This window comes from Rhinatrema bivittatum, chromosome 6 (assembly GCF_901001135.1).
Source record: "Rhinatrema bivittatum chromosome 6, aRhiBiv1.1, whole genome shotgun sequence".
Lineage (NCBI taxonomy): Eukaryota > Metazoa > Chordata > Amphibia > Gymnophiona > Rhinatrematidae > Rhinatrema > Rhinatrema bivittatum.
The window spans coordinates 333,288,676-333,311,365 of NC_042620.1; the positions used below are offsets into that span (position 1 = coordinate 333,288,676).

A 22,690-nucleotide genomic window follows, 5' to 3' on the forward strand; every position below is an offset into this window, starting at 1 on the left:
TTATAAACACGTTATAATAAACGAAAGCCCTGTCATGTAACAAAAAAAAAAAAACCAAAAACATTATGCTACAGTTTTTATTTTACAAACAGTTCAGCACAGAAGTATAAATACTTCCACATTTAATGTTATGGAAAACATAATTTAAAAAATATTTAAATATATACAGTTATCTGAAAAACTGCCAATATTAAACTTTGTTGCGGGAAAGAACAGTCTGCCTCCACACTTCTAGCAGTGAAAGCTCTTTTTCTCTCTCTTTACATGTCAGATATCTCTCTCTATATTTTTTTTTTAATTTTTTTTAATTTTTTTTTTTTTTTTTTTTTTTTTTACAAAATGTGTCCGATTTCCCTGCAGGCTAAACGTGCCCGGAATTCTGTGTGTGCTGCTCCAAGATATCGTCCAGCATGGTCAGATTGTTCAACCAGTCCTCGTCGGTGTTGCCGTCGCCGCTCTTCATGATCGACTCGATGAAGTCGGCCTCGCTGCAGCTCCCGGCCAAGACAGAGCCGGGCGGCGGCGGCAGAAACTCGTACTGAGGTAGCTCGGAGGAGGCGGCGGAGCTCATTCGGCTGAAGGGCCCCGACGACTGTCCCGCGGAAGGGGCATAGGAAGGCGGGCCAAGCTGAGCCGCGGCCATCGGGTTAAAACCGGGCACGCCCTGAATTATCGGCTTCATAACGTTCATGGCGGAGAGCTGCCCTCTTGTCAAGCTGTTTCTTAAGTTCTGACTGCTCAGCGTGTTCACACCCTGACCGGACTGCGCTAGGGTAAGTTTCTGCATTTGCCGGATCTGGCTGGGAGGAGCTACCTGGTTGGGAGGCACCACGGCTTGATGAGGAAACGGCTGGCTTCCCATATTTGGTCTCGCGCTTTGCTTGGCGAACAGGGGATTGCCGGCAAACGGCTGCATGCTGGCATCCATTTGGCTCTGACTTGGCATCCTCGGGACTCCCGGCGGCGTCCACATCTGCGAAGGTGAACCGGCGTAGACGTGGGGAATCCTTGCCATGCCGGCTTGCCTCAAGTGAAGCTGCGCCGCGGAGTGATTGGCCAGATTGCCGGGAGTGAAGCCGGGCAAGGGCATGCCGGGCCGAACCGCCGCCTGACCGTGAGCAGTCTGGCAGCCGGAGCTCATGCCCAGTGACCCTTGGCTGGTGCGCAGTGGAATATTAAAATCAGAGCTTGCCGGAAAGATCCCTTGCTGCTTCCCAGGGGTGTGTGGAATCATGACCATGGTGCCACTGCTCTGGTTGACCGGGGAAGGTGTCATCCCAGACCCCATGTTGCTCTGAAGCAGGCCTTGAGCTGAAGCCATTAGACGGTGGTTGGGTGAATGAGTCGGCATGGGCTGAGCGCAGTCACTAGGAATAGGCTGTGGTACTGCTGAATACGGAAAAAGATCACTGTTAGTTACTGCCGACGTACTCCTTCTAGACATGAGCAATGCTTTGGTTTCATGCATCTGTTCGATCAAATATGCCTCTTCAAACTACTGTCTCTGACAAGGTTACTATTTACATGAAAAGATTATGGCTCCAGCTTGCTTACTAAGAGTTAACACATTCTCCAAAACCTTTGTTTGATCAGAAGGAAATCGTTGCCAGTGGTATAGTTAATATTGGGCCCATGTATTAAATGTGATAAGAGAAATGTTAACATGTGCCTACACATTAATAATATTAATGAGTTCTGCTGCATGCAAAACAGCTCATTAGCAATAAAATAAAGTAATTTGACTTGCATTAACCCCCCTCTGGTGATGCAAAAACTTAACTATACTGTATCTTTCTGAGGTGTGGTTTTTGCTAATGCAAGAGCCAACGCAGGACATGATGACCCCAGGAACAGCTCCCTCCCTCTCTCCTTCCGAGAAGGAATCCCCAGCCATGAATCCATCCTCTCTCACCCAACAATCCCATAAGGGAGGAAGGAAGCCCCCTCGGGTCAGGGAGGCCCTCATTGGATTAATCTCCTATCCCTTCTGAAAGTGATGAGGTTAGCACAGGAGAGACTGCTCGGCCATCCTGTACTGCCTGGATCCTCCTCCTCAGAAGGGGTAGGCGGGAGGGGGCCACTCAGGTGGACAGGTGTGGGGCCTCCTCTGGCCTGGGAGGGAGCAGTAAGGGAGGAAGAGTATGGGGTAAGGCTTCTTTGTCTGGAAGTGAGGAGGATGATTCACAGCCCCACCTGGAGGTTAACGCCAATGTATTTTCAACTATGTCAACGCACGAAGGCCGTCTCGCTCACCACCACCCCCAGGTTCAATACCCTTGAGTACATCAGAAGGTGTCATTTTATCACAAGTGTTCATAAGCTAGTGGGCCAATCTGCGCATAGGTTACACTAATTTAACATTATTTTTTTTGTTTAGCTCCTTACTTGGAAACTGGTTCATCTGCTGCGCTACAAACGCGCTGCGCTGCTCCGGTGTCACTCCCATCATATTTGGTCTGTGCTTTACCTGAACAAGACAGAACAAAAGAAAAACAACATTTTTGTTCTAGCGCAGCTTTGGTAAACGAGAGGCAGTTCTGGCGAGCTTGGCAACGGGGACAGACGGGTAGACGCTCACGCCGGGAACAAGGACCGAAATGGAGCAGGTCCCAGAAGTACAGTCCCAGCGCCTCTCTCTCTCTTTAAAGAGCTATTTTGAAGAGCGCAGAGTTAAACTGCGGAACGAGGAATATGAATGATAAGCTTTAAATAAGAAAGAAAGAAAAAAAAAAAAGTCGCGGTACGGCCAAAATATTCTGCTCGTTCGGGCTTGGGTCTCTCACGCGCGTGTGGGCGAGACGGCAGGGCCCGAGGGAGTCACAGCCGTGACAGCGAGGAGCCCTAAGAGGGATGATCTGAACCTGGCATTGGAAAAGCAGTTCCAGCTGGGGGGGGGGGGGGGGGGGGAGCAGGGCCCGAGTTACAGACCTCCCCCCCCCCCCCTCTCCAGCCTTCAAGATAAGTATTTATATTTTGGATATTTCATGAGTCATTTCTTCATTCTATTTTCCTGCTTTTAACTGCGCTTACCTGGCGCGGGCGTACAGGGAAACATCGGAAGGGATCCACCTACCTTTTTGTCTGATTGCGAGCACCCGGTAGGTGTTCTTCTTATTTCTATGCTGTGTATTTACCATTTGGTTTAAACTGGCAACACAATTCTGGCAAAGATTACAGAAAAGATTCTACATGCGGGTGTTTCGTCCCATGATGTTACGGCATTACGTTTTCCATAAAAAGACGAGCCCTACTGTGAGATAAAAGGGGGAGGCTTATTATTAATATTAGCTATTTTTTTTCTTGTAGTTAGGGATTCCTTAACCGGGACCTGGCAAAAAAAAAAGAAAATATGTCGGGTTGTCTTCCCTACTCTTTTGCTCTGGTTTTGATCCTGATTCTGGCCATTGCCTTCCGTTCCATGGCGATGGTCAAGAGCACGAGGAGGGAACAAGGAGGGAAACCAGATTTAACATTTGTCTCTTATAAAGGGGGAAGTTCAGATCTCCCTTTGGTTGCCAGTTTTTAATTTTTCTGCCAGCGGGGGGGACCTGGCTACTTTAACTGACCAGTAAGCAGAGCCATAGGGGACTCGCCTTCTACGTCAACTCAAAAAGACGCTAGCGCTCTCCAGCTCTGCGTATCCCTTAGACGTTCCCGATCGGCACAGAAAGTAGCGTGTGTGCTCTGTACAATTTAAGAAAACTAATGCATATACTATTGGACAAGAGGCTTCATTACAGCCAGACCCTTTTCAGCAGACTCGGAAGAGCACCGGACGTGCCTCGCTGGGTCAGACCACAGGCCCACAGAGACCCAAGTCATCCGGAAGTACCCGTTGGACCCCAAAACGGGGAAGTCTGTTTCACGCTACCCTCCCCAAGAATCAAGGGGTGAGATGAGCATCCTAGGGCAAGCAAAATCTTCCAGTCCTCAAAATACATTAAATTAAAGAAGGCATCGGAGCCGGATTCCTTGGGGGGGGTCCCCGCGACTCTCTCTCTCTGCTGAACCGAGAGAACTTTTTGTCATTTACGCCGGTTAAATGAAAAATTATTTTAAAACACCAGCAGCGAAATTAAAAAGGAAAAAAAAATAAAAAAAATAGGAGGAGGAGGAGAAATCAAACCTGCAACAGCTGTCGCCTCATTATCTGCTCCTTCAGGATGGAGTTCCTTAGGTATCCATTGGCCGAGGGGGGCGCAGGTCCAGAGCCCGGGCTTGGTATGGGACCCGCTTCCTGCAGCCTGGGAACCAGTCCAGCCGTCTGATCCTGCCAAGAAGAAGAAGAGTGAGGGGGGGTGGTGAAAGGCTCAATCTGACCAGGAAGATTACAGATCTGCACCTCTACCGTATTTTAACCCTCTGGGTCCCACTCCTGCAGGCGAATGCACAACGCGTCATGCGTGGTGGGTTGAACTTGCTTAAGCCGTTATTCGCTTACACAGTATAAAAAAGAGACGGGATCGCTGGATGATACAGACTCCCCTCCCCCTCCATCCATAATCCCGCTCAGAGGGGGTCATTCCCCTTTTTCTACCAAAAAAAGGGCAGACCCAAGCCAAACTAGCGGGCCGATACAGTAAAGTCTGCGGGAGATCGGGCGAATGCCCGCTCTCCCGGCGCGCGCCGGCCACTTGCCGGTGCGCACGATTCACTATTTAAATTAGGTCCAGTGGTAGATCTGGGTAAAGGAGGCACTGGGGACACCAGCGCGTCCCTAGTGCCTCCTTTTTGACAGGAGCGGCGGCTGTCAGCGGGTTTGACAGTCGATGCTCAATTTTGCCGGCGTCGGTTCTCGAGCCCGCTGACAGCCACGGGCTCGAAAACCGGACGCTGGCAAAATTGAGCGTCCGGTTTTCAGCCCGACAGCCGTGGGCCGAATTCAAATTTTATTTATTTATTTATTTTTTAACTTTTCGGGACCTCCGACTTAATATCGCCATGATATTAAGTCGGAGGGTGCACAGAAAAGCAGTTTTTACTGCTTTTCTGTGCACTTTCCCGGCGCCGGAAGAAATTAGCGCCGACCTTTGGGTCGGCGCTAATTTCTGAAAGTAAAATGTGCGGCTTGGCTGCACATTTTACTTTCTGTATCTCGCGCGCATACCTAATAGCGCCCTCAACATGCATTTGCATGTTGAGGGCGCTATTAGGTTCGGCGGGTTGGACGCGCGTTTTCCTCCCCTTACTGAATAAGGGGTAAGGGAAAACGCGCGTCCAAGAGCAGCAACAGTGTGCTCCGTCTGAGCGCACTGTACTGTATTGGCCTGTAGGTAAAAATGCCCAGCAAAGTTTCTCTTCTAGCGTTCTCTCCGCTACTGTGGTCAAACTATTTCCAAAAAAAAAAAAAACCTGCCACATCAAAAAGGAAAAAAAACCCAACAGATCCTTCAAGAAAAGGAAGCCAGGGGATGACAAAAAAAAAAATAAAGATGGCAATCTGAACCTAAAAAGAGGAAGTAAAGCAGAGGGAAACATAACAGTTACAAAAAGGTAATAAGATGGGAGAAGAAATGGGCAAGAAAGAAGAAAAAAAAAAAAGCCTTAATAAAAGTTGAAGAAAAATATTATGAGGGTAGCTGAGGCCTGGGGCAGACGCGTGCACAAGACGCGTATTAAACGAATCTCCTCGTATAATTGTCACAACTATTAAATACCCCCCCCCATGGGCAGCCCCACCGGGTTCTGTGTTTCCCCAGGAACCTGTTAATAAGCAGGGGGGAGGGGCAAGTAGCAGCTCTCACTGAATCCTGCTTTGTAGCTCAACATCTGGTCAGTGAAAACGGCCCCCCCCCCCTGGAGAAAATGGAGGGGGGGGTGGGGGAGAAGGCAGAGCAAGTGGGAGAAAACCATCTGACCCCCCCTCCGTGGCCGGGCAAAAAATAAAAAAAAAAAAAGAGGGCACTGCATTATTTATTGCACACTCTGCTGTTTCTGGCAGGGAGGCCTCCCCTACACCCCAGCTTTCCTAACCAGGCCACCACGGCTTCCCTTTTGTTATCCAAATCCTTTGTTTAGCAATCAATGTCATCAAGAGATAAGGAGGGCGGGGAGGGGAGGGGGGATAAGCTGCCTTCTGACATTTGACAATTATAATGAAGCTGGAGCAGAGAAAAACAGGAAGCAGAGGGCAGGGGCTGGAAGAGAAAGGGGGGCGTTTTCTCTCCAGTATTCCCAGTTCAGCAGGGGTATTCTCACCGGGCGACCTCACGGTGAATACGCAAGGAGAGTCCTGGAAACCCAACAGGGCCCTGTGTGTGTGTGGTTGGGGGGGGGGGGGGGGAGGGTCCCCGGGACCCCCACCCTGGGAAGGCTTTGCAGGAACATGACGGGGTGACCTCTGGGCAGCGGCTTGCAACCCCTTTGCTTATGTATTTATTTGTTTTTCTATCCCGACGTTCATTGGGGGGACACATCACATCGGTTTACGCGATAACTCGGGAACAATACGACGTAAAGATGTCTTATTCTTGTTACGTTATGACATCACATCATTGCTTGCGGGGGAAAAAGGGATAAACGAGCAGAGAAGAAAGGCCCCCCCCGTCTGGCTCCTCAGAGAGGCTCTGGGTGGGGGGGGGGGGGGTCATGCAGTGCAGGCTCTGTCGCAGACCCTGCTCTCCCCAGCGCTCAGAAACCCCCTACGTAGCGCTCGCGCTCCTGTACCACTAGCATTTCCCTTTCACCGATTGTGTCTGGGGGGAAAATACTTAAAAAGGGCAGCGCTGGCCCTCCGGATTCCTCCCGGGTTTTCTTTTTTTTTTGGCGGGGGGCATTCACAAATCAGGGGGAAAAGGGGTATTTGCTGGCCCGCAACCCCTAGCCCAACGATGCGAGCTGGTTCGCTGTAAATCGAATCAGCCGTCCGGAAGGCCCGGGTCGACACGGATTCCTTTGGCGCAGACGTCAGATTCGTCTCGAGTCTTTCCTGTCTGCGGCACGCACAAGTCCCAAAAGCTTTGGGACACACACACACACACACACACACACACACACACACACACACACACACAAACACACACACCGCAGGCTTTTTCTTCCGGCCACTAGTGGGAAGCACCGCATTCGTTTGTACAGTAGGAGACTCCGCACTAAGAACAGCTCTCACCTGTGCTCAAAAGTGCACCCAGCAATCTCTCCCAGAAGGTTAAATGGCTCCTTAAGGAAGGTTCCCCGTCCTTCCCAGCATAAATCCACATGCAACGAGTAATCGGCTGAAAGTGCACGGGCTGGGGAGGGGGTTTACACGCCTGGACAGGAGGTTTGCTAGCTGTGCTTCAGAGTCCAACTCCAGGGGGACGTTCATGCAGGAAGAGCCCTGCATTTCAGCCTCGGGGGGTAGGAGAGGGTTTCTACCCCCCCCCCCCCCCGGAAACAGGCTTCCCTGCCCTGATTACTCGGCTAAACCCCAGTGCCTTCAGCCTGCTAGGACTCGGGGGGGGGGGGGGGGGGGGGAGGGGGCTGGAGCTGGGGATTCACACACACACACACACCCCCCCTCTTTTGGATCTTAAAAAGGTAGGCGTGTAAACTTGATCACTTCTGAGCATGTTTTAGTGACTGTAATTGGGGAGGGGTGTGTGTGGGGGGGGGGGGGGAGAAAAAAAAAAATCGGTGTCGCTTATGGGCAGTGTTATAAAAAAAAAAAATTTACTCCCCCACCCCCCAAAATTAACCACCCCCCGACACTGTTCACTTTACCCCTAAGTTTGTACCCGAGGCAATGGAGGATAAAGTGACTTGCCCAGGGTCTCCTGGTTCGTAGCCCGCTGCTCTAGCCACTAGGCTACTCCTCCAATAACAAAACAACAATACAGTCAACAACAAAAAAGACAAAATAAAGACAAAAGAAGGGATCAGGGACAGAGCAGCTCCTGAGACGGGCAAACGTCGAGAAGAAATTTATACAGACTTCCGAGCTGCAACTGCCACATTTGTTGTTTTTATATTTCACGATGCCCAGGAAGAGGAGCGCAAGCTGCTGCTGCTGCTCCACCAGCGCATTGCACAACCCAGAGGCCGAAGGCCGAGTGGCTTTTCGTGTCGCTCCAGCTCTGCCACGATTGCACAAGATGTGCACTGCAAACGTTTTGCTTCGTTTTATTTTTTGCTTCTTTCCTGTCCTTCTGTGGATTACGGTTTTTGGGGGTTTTTAAAAAAGAGGAAACGTCAACCTAGCCAAGGGGAAAATATTTCAGCTCGGTCTGAACGCTAAACTGCAGCGCTCTAAGCCCTTGAAATTAAAAAGCGATGGCCTCTGAAATCGGAGGCCGTGCATGCATCATTTATTCCCCGATGATGCTCTCATCCCTTAAGGAGCCCACACGCAAGCCACGAGCTCCCGCAGCCGATCCCCCCCCCCCCCCCCCCCGGGCAACCTAGCAAGGGCTGGGACAGCAGCTGCCTACCTGACACCAGGATACAAACAGGGGCCTTCATTTTCAGCTTTTAGTTTATTTTCCCCTGGGAATTTATCAGTATTATAACAAAAAACTGGAGAAAAATCAGTGGGGGGAAAAAAAAAAGTAATTTATTTCCTGATTTTTCACCCATTTGTGTTCATTATTATAAACACTGATAATTTCCTGGAAAAAAAAATAAAATTAAAAACTGAAACAAAGGTCCCCAGATATAAAGGAAGACATTTCAGAGGCGGTTTCTTTTAATCTCTCTCTCCTTCGGCTGCTGGACAGCACAGGATGAAGGGTTTCTTTTAATCCCAACGACAGGCGAGCTGTGACGTGCAGTTGTCCCTTCGAAGTCCTGCTCACCACGTCTGAGAGGGGGCTGGGCCTTCTCGGAGAGGAACTGCTTTATTTCGAACATTTTTTCGGAAAGAACCGTTCCCAATGGCTCACCCTATGGGCCCCTCCCCCCCCCCCATGCGTCAGATCAGACAGGTCCACGCCGCCTCAACACCTGTGTGCGCACACGCGACTCTGGGAACGGACGTTAGACAGCCGCAGCCGCTCGGGGTTTACAGGAATGATGATCCAATGGATGGAGCAGAGGAGCGGGGGCCGGAGGCTAAATCTCCACCCAAGACAATTCCCAGGACCTTTCCGGTGATGCGCCACATGCCAGAAGACCTCCAACTTGGGGGCATTCCGGCGTTTATAAGCGCAAAACAGCTAAATTCTATCCCTAAACCTAATTTTTTTTTAAAGTGTACAGACCATAACTTAAATCTTTACCTTCCTTTCAGCTTTCAAGAATCTTTATGAACAGATCGAGGTCCATGCCTAACATCTAACATTCTTTCACTCTCATTCACATAGATATATGTCATGATGAACAATTTCTTTTGTAATCTTTTGGGTAAGAATTTTTGTAATAAATAATCATTTGTGATAAACGTTTTTGTCTTAGTAAGTATAAAGCCTTCTATCAAGACTTGCCAACATCGGCCTCACAGGCAGTACCCTCAACTGGTTCTCCTCTTACCTTCAGAACAGATTCTTCAAGGTCTCACTGAACAACAACTCGTCTAACCCCCTTCCTCTAGAAACCGGCGTACCTCAAGAGTCTGCTTTATCTGCAACCCTCTTCAACATATACCTTCTACCTTTATGCCACCTCATCTCCAGTCTCAGAATAACATACTATATGTATGCCGATGACATCCAGTTCATCATCCCAATTTCCAACACACTAGAAGAGGCTCTCTCCACAGCAGCAAACCACCTAACCGCAATAAGAAACATGCTAAACTAACTAAAGCTATGCTTGAACATGAATAAAACGGAATGCATCCTCATAGGAAGAAATGTCCCAGAACAAACTATCACTACACACTCCCTTACAATCGACAACATCAACATCCAGATAAAAAACAATACAAAGAACCTCGGATTATGGATTGACAAAGACCTCAACTTAAAAAAGAGCATCGCAACCAAAACCAAAGAAGGATTCTACAAACTGCAAGTCCTGAAGCATCTAAAACCACTTCTCCACCATCAGGAATTCCGACAATACTACAATCGCTGATCTTCAACAGCCTTGACTACTGCAACTCGCTCCTGTTAGGTCTTCCCAAATTGTCCCTAAAACCACTCCAAACGCTGCAAAATGCCGCAGCCAGAGTCCTAACTGGCAAAAAAAAAAATCGGAACACATCACCCCTGTTCTAAGAAGTCTTCACTGGCTCCCAATCGATCAGAGAATCGAATTCAAAACCCTTACTCTAATGCACAACGGTCTACACAAAACGGAAAACAACTAACTCTACAACATGATTCATCAACACAAACCTCAGAGACACACCAGAACTACCAGCAAACTATTCCTGGACATACCAACACTTCCATCGGCTAAGCTCACCTGCATGAGAAACAGAGTATTCTCAATTGCAGGACCACACCTATGGAACTCCCTACCACAATACCTAAGCGCAATAACCGACAGCAAATCCTTCAAAAAAGAACTGAAAACCTGGTTATTCAGCAAAACATTCAGAGATGGCGTAGGCTAACTTCATTACCCCACCTTCAACATCTCCCATGCAAGACGAGTACACTAAGAGTTCCTAATGATCTCCCCTCCCTCCATTTTTCACCTCTCACCGCTCCCCTCTTACATATCACCCTCTCAATGCAAAGATCCTCTCCCCCCTCCATCCATTCTCCTTCTCCCCTCCCGATCCCACCCCCCCTGTCTTACCCCCCTTAACTTTGGGCAAACCGCCTTGCCAAATAATCTTGTGCATAGTAACTTGTGTTTTCTCAGGTCCTTTTAGCTAGTAAAGTTCTAATGTATAATGTCCTGACCTTGTTCAAGCGTTTAAATCTAGTTATAAGTTATTCTCCAAACAGTTCGATGTAAACTATTCCATTCTATGCTCCTTATACCGTTCCATGTAACAAATTGTTCTATTGTAAACCGGGGTGAAGGCTAGGTGCTAAACCTCAGTATATAAAAGCTCTGAAATAAATAAATAAATAATTCTTCATGATATGCAACGTGCTTGTGTCCCGCTCTTGTTAGAGTGTCTTGTGTTATATGTATGAATAAAGATTGTTTCGAATGTTATAGTCTTTCACTCATATATATATATATAAATAAGAGTGAAAGAATATAAGGATGTTATGAATGTTTTGATAATATAACATTCATAACAATCTTTATTACAAAAGTTACACTATTTCTCCTTTTAGAAGACTTTGTAGATTCAACGTTCAGTGAAATTAATCTCAGAGTTAAAAATGGATCCTTTTCACTTCAGAAGCCTTTTCAAGCTTTTTTTTCCCCCCTTCTCTTAAGCCGATACACCAGCAATGATAAGACAAACCATGTTTTCACCCGTTTACGTGACACAGCCATGTGAAATACCATGAGGCTCGAGTTTCCGAGCTTATCCGAGGGGCTGTGGGTCAGGGGGCAGGCCTCTGTTTGAAGGCTGCCAAGCGATCCATGGGCAGACGGTGTATATTGTAGGCAGCCCCTTTTAAGTTCTGCTTTGTATCTCCTGTCCTCGTGGCACTGGCCTGCTCAGCCCCCCCCCCCCGGCACAACAAAAGCAAAAACCGCCTTCCTTTTTGACGGAGGCAGTGACCGAGATTTACCATACCTGAAGCGGAAATGCTTCGGTGCAGGACAACGCTTCACATCTTGTTAGCTACTGGTACAGTCTTGCACTAATGCACTTTACAACCCAGCTCGAGATGGACCAGAATCCAGGGATCTGAAATTTTTTTGTGTTTTGTTTTCACAAAATTGTTCATCTTTTGCGGTAATCCTTGTTATTCCGATAGTGATTCTGGTTTGGGAATTTGTCTTGCGTGTGCCTAAAATATCTTAATGTGGCAGCAGGTAGTAAGAAGAAACAGTATACAGTGTCTTTTTTTTTTTTTTTGTCAGTGTCAAGTGCACCTTCAAATTAATAAACAGTCCCGCACAGCATGCACACACACACACACACACACACACACACACGTATGCACCATTACAGCAAACTGCTCGCAGAATGCAAACCATTTTATACAGCCTCCAAAGAAACTGCTCCGGAAGACACAGCATTGGTTTTCTTTTACAGAATCAGTGCCTTCCCTGCAAAACTATGCACACAGCGGCTGGGCAACACCAGTAGTAAAGGGGTTAAAGTGTCTTCTCCTATCTAAAGCCCACCCCAGTTGCCCCCTTTGTGCTTAGGAGGCAAGAAAGAGAGGAGCCGAGGATGCCTTTAGAAAGGGAATTCGTTTTAATAAAATAAATAAGTTATGAACGAGTTTTAAACTAACTTCACCCGCTAAGGGTCCCATTTGACGACTTATTTAGGGACTGGCTGAAGCGGGGCGCGTCTCATAGCACCCGGTGGTAACATTTCCCGTGGAATCCCACCGAACATGCCACAAAAATGGCCTAAAATATTTTCTTACACAGAACATTCCTAGTAATCTTTTAAGCCACAGGGAAGAGAAGAGGTGGGAGGAGGATCAGTAGACATGGGGGTCCCCCACTACTCTATTTGGACAACAGGGAGCGGGGACTGAAGGGAACCAGAAACGGAGGCAAACCCTATCTGTGGTTTTGGGCACCTCCTCAGACCTCGGTGGCCTGCGTCAGAAGGATCTGGTATAAATGATTTTTTTTGGAGCCTGGATTTTGTTTCTCCTCAACTCTCTGGGTTTTTTTCTAGCTCACATGCCCTTTCATCACCAAAATTACAGCTGCTAATACTTAGTTCTGCAAGTGATCTACAATAAGGCTCCCAAGTGAATATTATTAACCAGAATACAACACTGGGGTTTTCCAGGTCTCCCGCATCCACGTGGGATCCAGAAGCTCCTGCCAGATGGGGGGAGAGATCTGGAAAAGGGGGCAAGGCACCGCCTGAACCCGCTCCACCAGCCACGGAAGGAGATGTGCCACCACCAGCGGGGAATGGGGTACTGGGGAGGGTCACAGACAGGAGGGGGTGGCTGCAGTTCCGCTTCTCACGCCCACTTTCTCCCCCCCCCCTCTGCTCTCCGTTCCTCGACTTTTAGCAAAATGAGACAGCAGTCTTTCGATCTCGCTTGCGTTCGATCAAATTTTCAAGTGGGTAAATCATCCGCTCTTTAGCTGGTATCAATCGGTTTTAACCTGAGAATACAGAGGCCGGGCATCCCCCCGTTCCAGTCTGGCGTTCAGGGTTATACACAACGGGACTCCAGCACCCGCACATCTATCTCATGCCAAATTCACTGCAGAGGTTCCCTAAAAGTCCACCGGGCTTGTGGGGGGGGTCACTAGAACTGGTATTGGGAAGGCAGGGCACCTTCCCCCACAATAAGCGAAGAGCCAGGAGCGACCTCGTCGTGTAACAGCCACGCAAGAGGAAGCAAGCTGGGGCTGCGTTGATGGGGGTGGATTGGTGGCTACGGCAGCATGGGAGGGAGGGCATCCCATGTACCCATCATTCAGAAATCATTAAGTGGGGGACAGGGAAGGGAGGTCACCCTGTATTCCCACTGGCACGGCAAACTGCGCTCAAGGAACAAGCGAGGCCCCTGCCGAAGGACTGGGAGTGAAAGCTAAAAAATTACGTGGCTTTTAAAAATCCCCAAAACAGATACTATTTTAACAAAGCCAGAACAACATGCAACGTATGCTTATCAGAGCCTCCTTGTTATGAGAAACATAATGAATAAATTCAACTACCTCATTTTCGCCACAGAAAGATGAAGGTTTTTCTTGCACTTCTAAATCCCAGATATTCTCGCTGTAACTCGGGGTCTCAAACTGAATCCTCTGCAAAGAAAAAACAAGACAAAAACCCATTCGTATTTGGTTGGTTTCACATTACTTTGCATCTCTTAACCTGTCTCTGTGTGTGTGTGCGATACGAGACGATCAAGAACCTTACTGCCCCGCGAGACAAAAAATCTCTTAATGGCGACACCTCCACTTCAAGCAAGAGCACCCTAGGGCCTGCAATCCCAACCGAAGCTGCCGATAGCCCCCCGAAGGTCCGGCACGGCTGGAGCAGCACTGCCATGTCAAGGCTCACGCCACAAAGAAGAGCTACTTGTGGGGGGGGGGGGGTGTGAATGAAACAGCTGGACTGTGACAGCTCTGCACTGGGAGGATGCACCATTCCCCAAGCTTGGCACCTGAATAGATAAATCAATGCATGTACGTAAATCAGAAGGAAAAAAACGAGAAAGTCTTTAAAGCCTGCCAGCCAGGACCCTCTGGAAATTCCTCTTTTTTTTGCCATTCCCATTGTATTTACAAAACTGTGGCTGGGCCCATTTTTCTCCCCCTGTCATTTCATTACTACAGAGCTGAGATCACCAGCCATCTGCAGCTTCATTTCATCAAGGTCTGATTTATCCTTGGAGCAAGGTCGTCCGGGACAGGAGCATAAAAACCACGCTTCCCACAACTGACAGTTCTTTATGCCCTTTCCTGCGAAGACTCCTTGGCTAATTTTAAATAATTTTTTTTTTTTTTTTACTGCCTTGTCTGAAATTAAAGAAAGGGCCAATGTAGAAATACATTAATGAGGAGCATCTCATTATTTAAACACTGCATGACACACACACTGAAAGCAAATTAATGACATTTATTTGGAAATAACTGAAGCATTTCAGTTTTAGCTCAGGAATCTTTGCTGGCTTCATGGGACTTGTAGGATATTAGCTATGGGTCAGGAAACAGGACCCCCCTCTCCCTTCCCCCGTCCAGCCACCAGCATTAACATACGCTTAAAGCGCCTGTGTATATTCCATCAGCCGGAAACGAAAAATAAAGACAGGCAGTGCACGCAAGTCACCAGCTGCAAAATATCCCTTCTATTGTGGTGGTGGTGGTGGGGAATTTTAATAAAACATCAATAGGTATCAAATGGTTCGTTCATTAAAACGAATGGGGGAGTGGAGGTGAGAGGAACACACACTTATTTCCCGAGGTGTCAGATGAGATTCCAAATTAAAAACGACTCACAACAGAAAATTAACATACTGCACAGATACGGCCGAAGCCAGGGTCGGCGGGTAACGGCTCACGGGGGGGGGTCGCTTCTGTGGCGCCTTCTCTCGGAAACAGTGGCCGCTGCTCCCCCGGCTCCGTGTCCACGCATCAGCAAGCGACTGGCAAATTAAATTTGCACTTTCCAACCAAGGCAGATCATAAAGCAGCCCAGGAAATGAATTCATTGGGAGGAGTCCGTAATCACGCTGGCTCACCAGTTATTCATTCCTAGGCCTTCTCTTCTCAGACAGGAATAGGCTCAGGCCAGGCCAGGATTCAGGTACCGGGCAATGTAGGCCAACTGGCTAGGGTGCCAAATCCCGCTAGCTTTAGGTCCATGCACCAGCCTGCTGCAAGGTGGCGCCACTGTAGCCCTCACCCATCACTCTCCATCCCCCCCCCCCCTCCAGTCACTTCCTTCCATTCTGGTTCCGTCTATGGGAGTCAAAATCTTAAATCTGGCCTGGAATGGGATAAATCGGGGGTGTCCAACGCCAGTCCCCTCGAGAGCCACAAACAGGCCTGGTTTTCAGGATATGCACAGTGAATATGCATGAGAGAGATGTGCATACACGAATCACCACTGTATGCAACTCTCTCTCAGGCACATTCACTGGGGATATCCTGAAAGCCTGGCCCGTTTGTGGCTCTCGAGATGGCCACCCCTGGGCATTTTAAATGCTCTTCTAATCCTGTTCTACATACACCATTGATCTGCCTAGAAGTACTTGCACACCTACATAAGAACACACTGGGTCAGACCAAGGGTCCATCAAGCCCAGCATCCTGTTTCCAACAGTGGCCAATCCAGGTCACAAGTACCCGGCAAATAACCAAACACAGGGACGGTAACTTTTAAACCCACGCGCGCACGTGCTTGCCAATTTTATAACATGCGCGCATCGACACTCGCATGTTATAAACTCTGCTAGAATGCGCGTACGATTTTATATCAGCGCGCTCATGTGCACGCGAGTGCCGAATCGCGGGGATGGGGATTTCACAACCTGTGCGTGCAGCGACACGATAGGCCCTATTTCCTGTTCCCAAACTCCCTACCGAACCTGCCTCCCTTTTCCCGCTAACAGATATATTTTTTTTTGTTTTATAACTTACCTGCTCTCCGGAGCAGTAGCAGGTTGCACTGGCCCGGTCGGTTGCCGGCGAGCGCTTCTGCGGGACAGTGCCTAATGGCGCTGTCCCGGCCCACCCAAACTCCAGACTCCGCCCCCGGCCTGCCCCCTATTTCTGAAACCCCTTCTTCTGTGCGTACTGGCAGATACGCACGTGGCCGTTTGAAAATCCCTGTGGTACGCGCGTGGCTCAGCCACGCCCATATCTCCTGGTTTCCACGCGCGCTGCCGTAACCACATCCTCTGGCAGTGAATTCCAGTGCTCAAGTATGCGCCGAGTGAAAAAGAATTTTTTCCGATTTGTTTTAAATGAGCTACTTGCTAACTTCATGGCGTGCCCTCTCGTCCTCATTATCTGAGAGGGGAAATAACAGGAGATCTTGTTTTTTTCTTTTGCATCAAGCAATGCCTGAAGACCATAGTTTCACAGGTAAGCTGAAAACCTTCTCTTGCTGCAGAGGGCCAGTGACATCACCAGAGTTTAACCTTTGCAGGAGGTGGCCCCGGGAGCTCAAAGTGGGTGATGCGCTCTACAAGCAGCCAAGGACGCCTGTCCCTTTCTGAATTACACGCAGGGTTAAAGAGTGGTCAGATCTCCTCTCTGCGATAGCCAGTGATTCAGTGAGGCAAGCACAGATCAACCCAGTTAAAGTCAGATACTGTAAACCGCACCGTCTGTTTTCAACATGCAGCGCTATTGACTTAATCATCCTGGCACTGCAGCCAACGTATCATTAAGTTCATTCCATTCTCTTGCTGGTTGCCAACCACACAAACGGAATCAGGCAAACATTAGGGCAGATCTCGAGAGAGCAGAAGCAAAGCAGAGAGAGAGAGAGAGAGAAAATTCTGGTTGGTCACTGGATGCACAAGGATGCCACATCTGTCTTTATGGATTAAGTGGTCTCTTGGTTTAAAGTGACACATCCATTTGTTCCTGTTTTTCAGCAGTGATAAAAAAATAGATACTTCAGTGCCCGTGTTAAGACTTTCAGATGTGGTGGGTACAGCCATCCCTCCTGTGTAAACAGACATCATGTTCTGGAGATCGGCACAGATATCCTGGGACGCCTGTAACCCATTCATCCGACCAATATCTGTTCTTCCATTCCCCTCCCCCCCCCCCTCCCTCCTCTTCCGTCCATGCAAAATCCAATTAATCTTTCAGTTTAACAGGTAATTGAACTGTGCATTCAAATAAGTTCTCCCCTGGCTAAGGAAGCATGAGTAAACTCTACCTCTGCAAGAAAAGAAATCAGGTCAGCAAATTACTCTTGGTTTTCCTTCGTAATTACTTTAGTTTGCTGCTTCTCAGAGAACAGATGAATTAGAGGTGGCTGGCACCTTTTCAATTTATGTCCCCAAATTTCTAGTATAGTGAAGACTAAATACTTTTATTTCACAATGAGGCAGCTTGATCTGGCTAAAGTCTGGTGGTAGAGCTTGTAATTGGTGCATACCTTCAGGTCCTTAATAAACCATTTGTCCCACAGGGGAAAAAGGGTCCAGCTGGACCTAGAACATGTTTCATCCCTCCAGATATTAACTTTGAGCTCTGTACAGCCCCCAAGAAAGGTTAGCCCCTAAGACTACTCTTCACTGAAAGTGGGATTTAAGTTAACTATTTTATTAGCAGTTTTTTTTTGTTTTAAACTACCAGCCCTTATAGTTCTGGATTAGGTTAAATGCATTCTTCCAGATAAGCGCCTTGACAATGATCTCTTCTGACAGAGAAGTTATTCTTTGAAACCTCCCAGTCTGCAGCTATTAAATAATCCCCAAAGATATTCTAAAACAAGCGAAAAGCCACATCGAAGGCAAAGAAAACTCAAGATCTGTGGCCCTTGTGTGCATGCACTGTAGGTGTACACATGTCTTCTGTGCGCGCTCGGAAACTATGCAAAGAATCCGATAACGTGTAGGCCTTGGATGCTTTAGGTGGATTTTTCCCGCTGCCTGCAAATGTTGCCCCACTGTCACAAATCCTTCAGGGGAGGAGAAGAGATAGGGACCCACACCTATCTGTAAAGACAATATTAGGTTAAGAGCCGACACCTTCATGTTAAAGAAGCAAGAGCAGGTCCTCCTTTTCAAATGCTACAGAGTTTGGAGCTTCTCCAGAGTAACGACATAAAACACGCTCCCATCCTCTTGTTTTCAAAGTGTCATACGCAGAAGGGCTGGCAGCTCTGCCTCTTTGGGAGGGGAAACTTCCTGTTACTATTTACCCACGGCCTCCCAGTCTCTCTTGCGATTTTCCCTGCGGTCAGTGCTCTTCAGAATGAGATTACAAAGACCTCTACCTCCGTCTCCAAGTCATGCTTTCCTCAGTGTTCTCTTAATTGTGCCGCACCAAAAACCCGACAACACTATCCTGATTTAAAATACAGCACTCTATAGCCTCACAAGAAAAAAAAATATATTTTTTTAAACTGAAGTAGCTTTTTTCTTTAATTTTGAGGGGGTAACGACTGGAAGGAACTCTCTCGGTTACCTCTCTGGCAGCTATTCATCCTCCTCTTGCCAGGACACTTCTGTAGTTGATCCCGGATAGGTTCAGCCGGCGTTAGCACAGAACCTGGACAAACCTCACCCTACCCAAAAGATCAGGGCAAAAAATAATGTTATTTAAAAAGATTTTTTTTTTTTTTTTTTTTTACTCCTGCCAAGGGTTGCTCTTTGCCTACGAATGATGAAGACCAGCGGGCAACTGAGTCCAGCCTCCTACCCAAGGGCATGTTACAATCAAGATTCAGTGCAGATGTGCTATTCACGACCCGGGGGGGGAAATGGCTCATTTAACTTGGATTCAAAAAAGGTTAACTGACTTGCTCAGTCACCCATTAAATGGTAGAGGTGGGATCTCACGTCTCCCCCCGACCAAACAGACCACACCACCAGCTTCTCACTTGGTATCTATTTATTTGTTTATTAGCCAGAAAGTACCATTAGGCAGTACAACTGGCACGTTTAACTTACATCTTAACTATGCATATACGACTTATACCAATGCACCCACGTCCTTATTCCTACCTAATCTACCCTAGGCATTTGCAATCTAGCTCATCTGTGCATATCAGATCTGTACTTACCCACTAGCAATGTATTCAGTGCCTTGCTACTTTACATAACCCACCTTGGGTCTAAACCTTTAGGAAAAGGTAGAATATCAAGTGCTTATGAATCAATATTTGACCAAGCTCACTCAGGTTCTCTCAAAACATATACGAGAAATCAGCATACAGTTTGCCCTCGCTTTTAAGGGGATTGGCTCCTTACTCCTCATTATATCATCTTTTATTTTAATTTGACAGATATACTTCGTTAGGCTATACAGTTCAGAAAGGGATGATCGCGTGCTCTCAGGAGGGTATTACAGAGAAGAGGGAATGTGAACCGGGAAAAAACAGCACAGGCCAGGTCCGTCATATTAAGCCAATCTTCCATCCTACAGGTATCATCATACACACGCTTCTTCCCGAGGCCCCGCATCACGCCAGGAACCTAACCTTGCCCGAAGTACACATTCTTCAGCTAGGAGCAATCAGACACAGACAAAGCTGGATTAGACTGCCTGAACTGCAGGGTTAAGTTCCAAAATACTTGTAAGTTGCTAGGAGTTTTAATTACAGGGTTATTTTTTAACTGGTACTGTAACTTGTTATTATGTCTGTGGAAAACAGAATTCTGTCTTTCCATCCCATCACGCACACTCATCGTGTCATCGTCCATCCCACTGTTGGCTCCCAAAGCTGGGACACCCCTCTCTACCTCTTTTAGTATCAATTTTTATTAAAGGACCTATTTCACTCATACTTCGTTAGGCTACACTCAATCTAAACCTCCTGAGATTGTAAAGCCTACAATTTAACACAAACTGTGCACGCAGAACAAAAGCAGGCAGTATATAGTAATAGAAACCGTGCATATGTAGAGTGCCAAAATGTTCAAGCTGGACCAGCAGTAATCCAGAAGGAGTTGGGTTGAACTGGAGTTATGTCTGTTCTCTTTCTTCAGCTGTAGATATTAGCTCTCACCACTAGAGGGAGGTCATGACCAACGCCAAAGACAAATGTACCACAGACTGCACAGGGAAAGGACAAGCGGAACAAAACAGCCACACAAACGGGTGACATCATCCAAAGGTTCCAGGCCCGGTACTAATCTCTCCTGGCTCAGGAATTCCAGACTCTTCCTGAACATGCGCAGCTACCTTCCTCTTCTTCTGCTGTCCACTCCGCGTACAGTTGGGTCACTTGGTCTCTTCTCGCCGTGTTTTTCACATTATATTATAGATTTTAGTTATTTTCTAGAATATCATTTTCCTTAGTTTTGACCAAACTTAGTTGTACTAACCCCCCTACCCATGCCAAAAAAACCCAAACATCCTTCATCAACATGTCTCAGGAGGTCAAAGGCTCCAAAAAAGGTAAATGACAGTTTAAGAAAATCACCAATTGAGGCCAGCATAAACTGGGTTGAACTTACTCGGGTCCAGACCAAATACCTGCGGCCTGTGCAGAAAGATGTCACCTCATGCCCGCTGCTATAGAGATTAAAAGATGAACTATAACTCAACCAATATGAAAAGAAAGAGGTCATCGTCTCCTGGAAAATGTTTATAAGTGCATAAGTCCCATAGCACAAGTAGCAAATGCGGTGCAGAAAGTGACTTTGCCTTGCCAAGTACAGCGCAATGTTATCAACTCTGCATCAACGTTTCCTGCGCCACAAAGATGGTGCCGAGGCACAGTGCCGACACCATAGCGCAGATGCTCCACACCAAGTCCTCCTTAGCTTGGCTTAAGGCTTCAGGCCAGAGAAGTGATGTTCACGAAAAACAGGAAGACACAACTTGTACAGATGAAATCTTCTTCGAGGAGAAGATCAAAGAGGCAGTGGAGCATCTGGAAGAACAAAGTTCAGCCATCCAATTTTTGTCAGCACCTCCACAATTATCAACCCTTTCACAGACGCTACAGCCATTACGGTTATCAACGTAAGCAGTATTTTGTTTCCCAAAGGAGACATTATAATACCTCTTAATACAATTACAGACGATGCTCAATCGTAATTCAACAACTCCAACAGCCGCAAAAATCAACAGTATCAGCAGCTGCAGCCTATGAGGCAGAGAAGCAGAGACAGGACACATCGGAGACAACGTCAGAAACCCGCGTTGGTTCAGTCCATCTGAATCATTACAATTACATCATAACAAAGAATCCATATCTGAACATACCAGTTCGTGAAAGGCTTTATGATTTCCTCAATACTTGGATGCAGATTACTTTGGACAAATGGGTTCTCAGCTTTATTTCAAAAGGTTAACTTTCTAAACTTTCATACTCATCCGCCAGCATCTCCGCAAATTTCTCACCACAACCATTCAAAACACATCCAGATTCTTCTCGAGAAGAACTGCAACATCGTCTCAATCTCAAAGCAAGAGAACCCATTCCTCCAGGTCAAGTTGGAAAAGTTTGTATTCCAGATCTTTTCTTATTCTGAAGAAAACAGAGGATCTCTGATTTCAATTCTTAGCTGAAGAGGGAAAAGTTCAAAATGAACGCCCTAAGCACCATTTTTCCTCTACTTCATAAAGGAGACAGGTTAGCCTCGACAGACTTTAAGGATACTGACACCCACATCCCTATCCACCCAAAGCACAGGAAATTGCTCTAATTCACTCTTCAACATCAATATTTCTGGTTCAGAGTACGACTGTTTGATCCGTCAACAGCCCCCAGGGTATTCAGAAAATATCCAGCAGTAATAGAGAATATTTGTTAACAATGAACCTCCTGATCTTTCCATATCTTGATCACTGGCTAACAGAGCATATCCTCAAAATAATTAATGCTCAACGCAGCTCATTCAGTCACCAACATGCATCAGCTGGATTTTACAGTAAACTTTGAAAAGTCCAATTTGATAAGAACACACCATACTGAGTCAGATCAAGGGTCCATCAAGTTCAGCATCCTGTTTCCAACTGTGGCCAATCCAGGCCATAAGAATCTGGCAAGTACCCAAACACTAAGTCTATTCCATGTTACTGATGCTAGTAATAGCAGTGGCTATTTTCTAAGTCAACTTTATTAATAGCTGGTAATGGAATTCTCCTCCACGAACTTATCCAAACCTTTTTTAAACTACACTAACTGTACTAACCACATCCCCTGGCAACAAATTCCAGAGTTTAATTGTGCGTTGAGTGAAAAAGAACTTTCTCCGATTAGTTTTAAATGTGCCCCATGCTAACTTCATGGAGTGCCCCCTAGTCTTTCTACTATCCGAAAGAGTAAATAACCGATTCACATCTACCCGTTCTAGACCTCTCATGATTTTAAACACCTCTATCATATCCCCCCTCAGTCGTCTCTTCTCCAAGCTGAAAAGTCCTAACCTCTTTAGTCTTTCCTCATAGGGGAGCTGTTCCATTCCCCTTATCATTTTGGTCGCCCTTCTCTGTACCTTCTCCATCGCAATTATATCTTTTTTGAGATGAGGTGACCAGAATTGTACACAGTATTCAAGGTGCGGTCTCACCATGGAGCGATACAGAGGCATTATGACATTTTCCGTTTTATTCACCATTC

At 47.1% G+C, this 22,690-nt stretch overlaps 1 protein-coding gene across 3 annotated transcripts in view; it reads right to left on the reverse strand.

Annotated features, from left to right (window-relative positions):
* Positions 1-278: 278 nt before the first annotated feature.
* MAMLD1 (mastermind like domain containing 1) overlaps positions 279-22,690 on the reverse strand; it is a 184,411-nt gene continuing 161,999 nt past the window's right edge. For 2 of the 3 annotated variants that reach the window (XM_029607739.1, XM_029607738.1), the window contains exons 3-6: positions 13,642-13,731; positions 4,127-4,270; positions 2,386-2,467; positions 279-1,389 (exon numbers count right to left, since the gene is read on the reverse strand). In XM_029607739.1, the coding sequence (XP_029463599.1) occupies positions 362-1,389; positions 2,386-2,467; positions 4,127-4,270; positions 13,642-13,731 (1,344 nt within the window). In that variant the 3' untranslated portion in view covers positions 279-361. The remainder of the gene's footprint in view (positions 1,390-2,385; positions 2,468-4,126; positions 4,271-13,641; positions 13,732-22,690) is intronic. The other variant, XM_029607740.1, reaches the window with a different exon arrangement.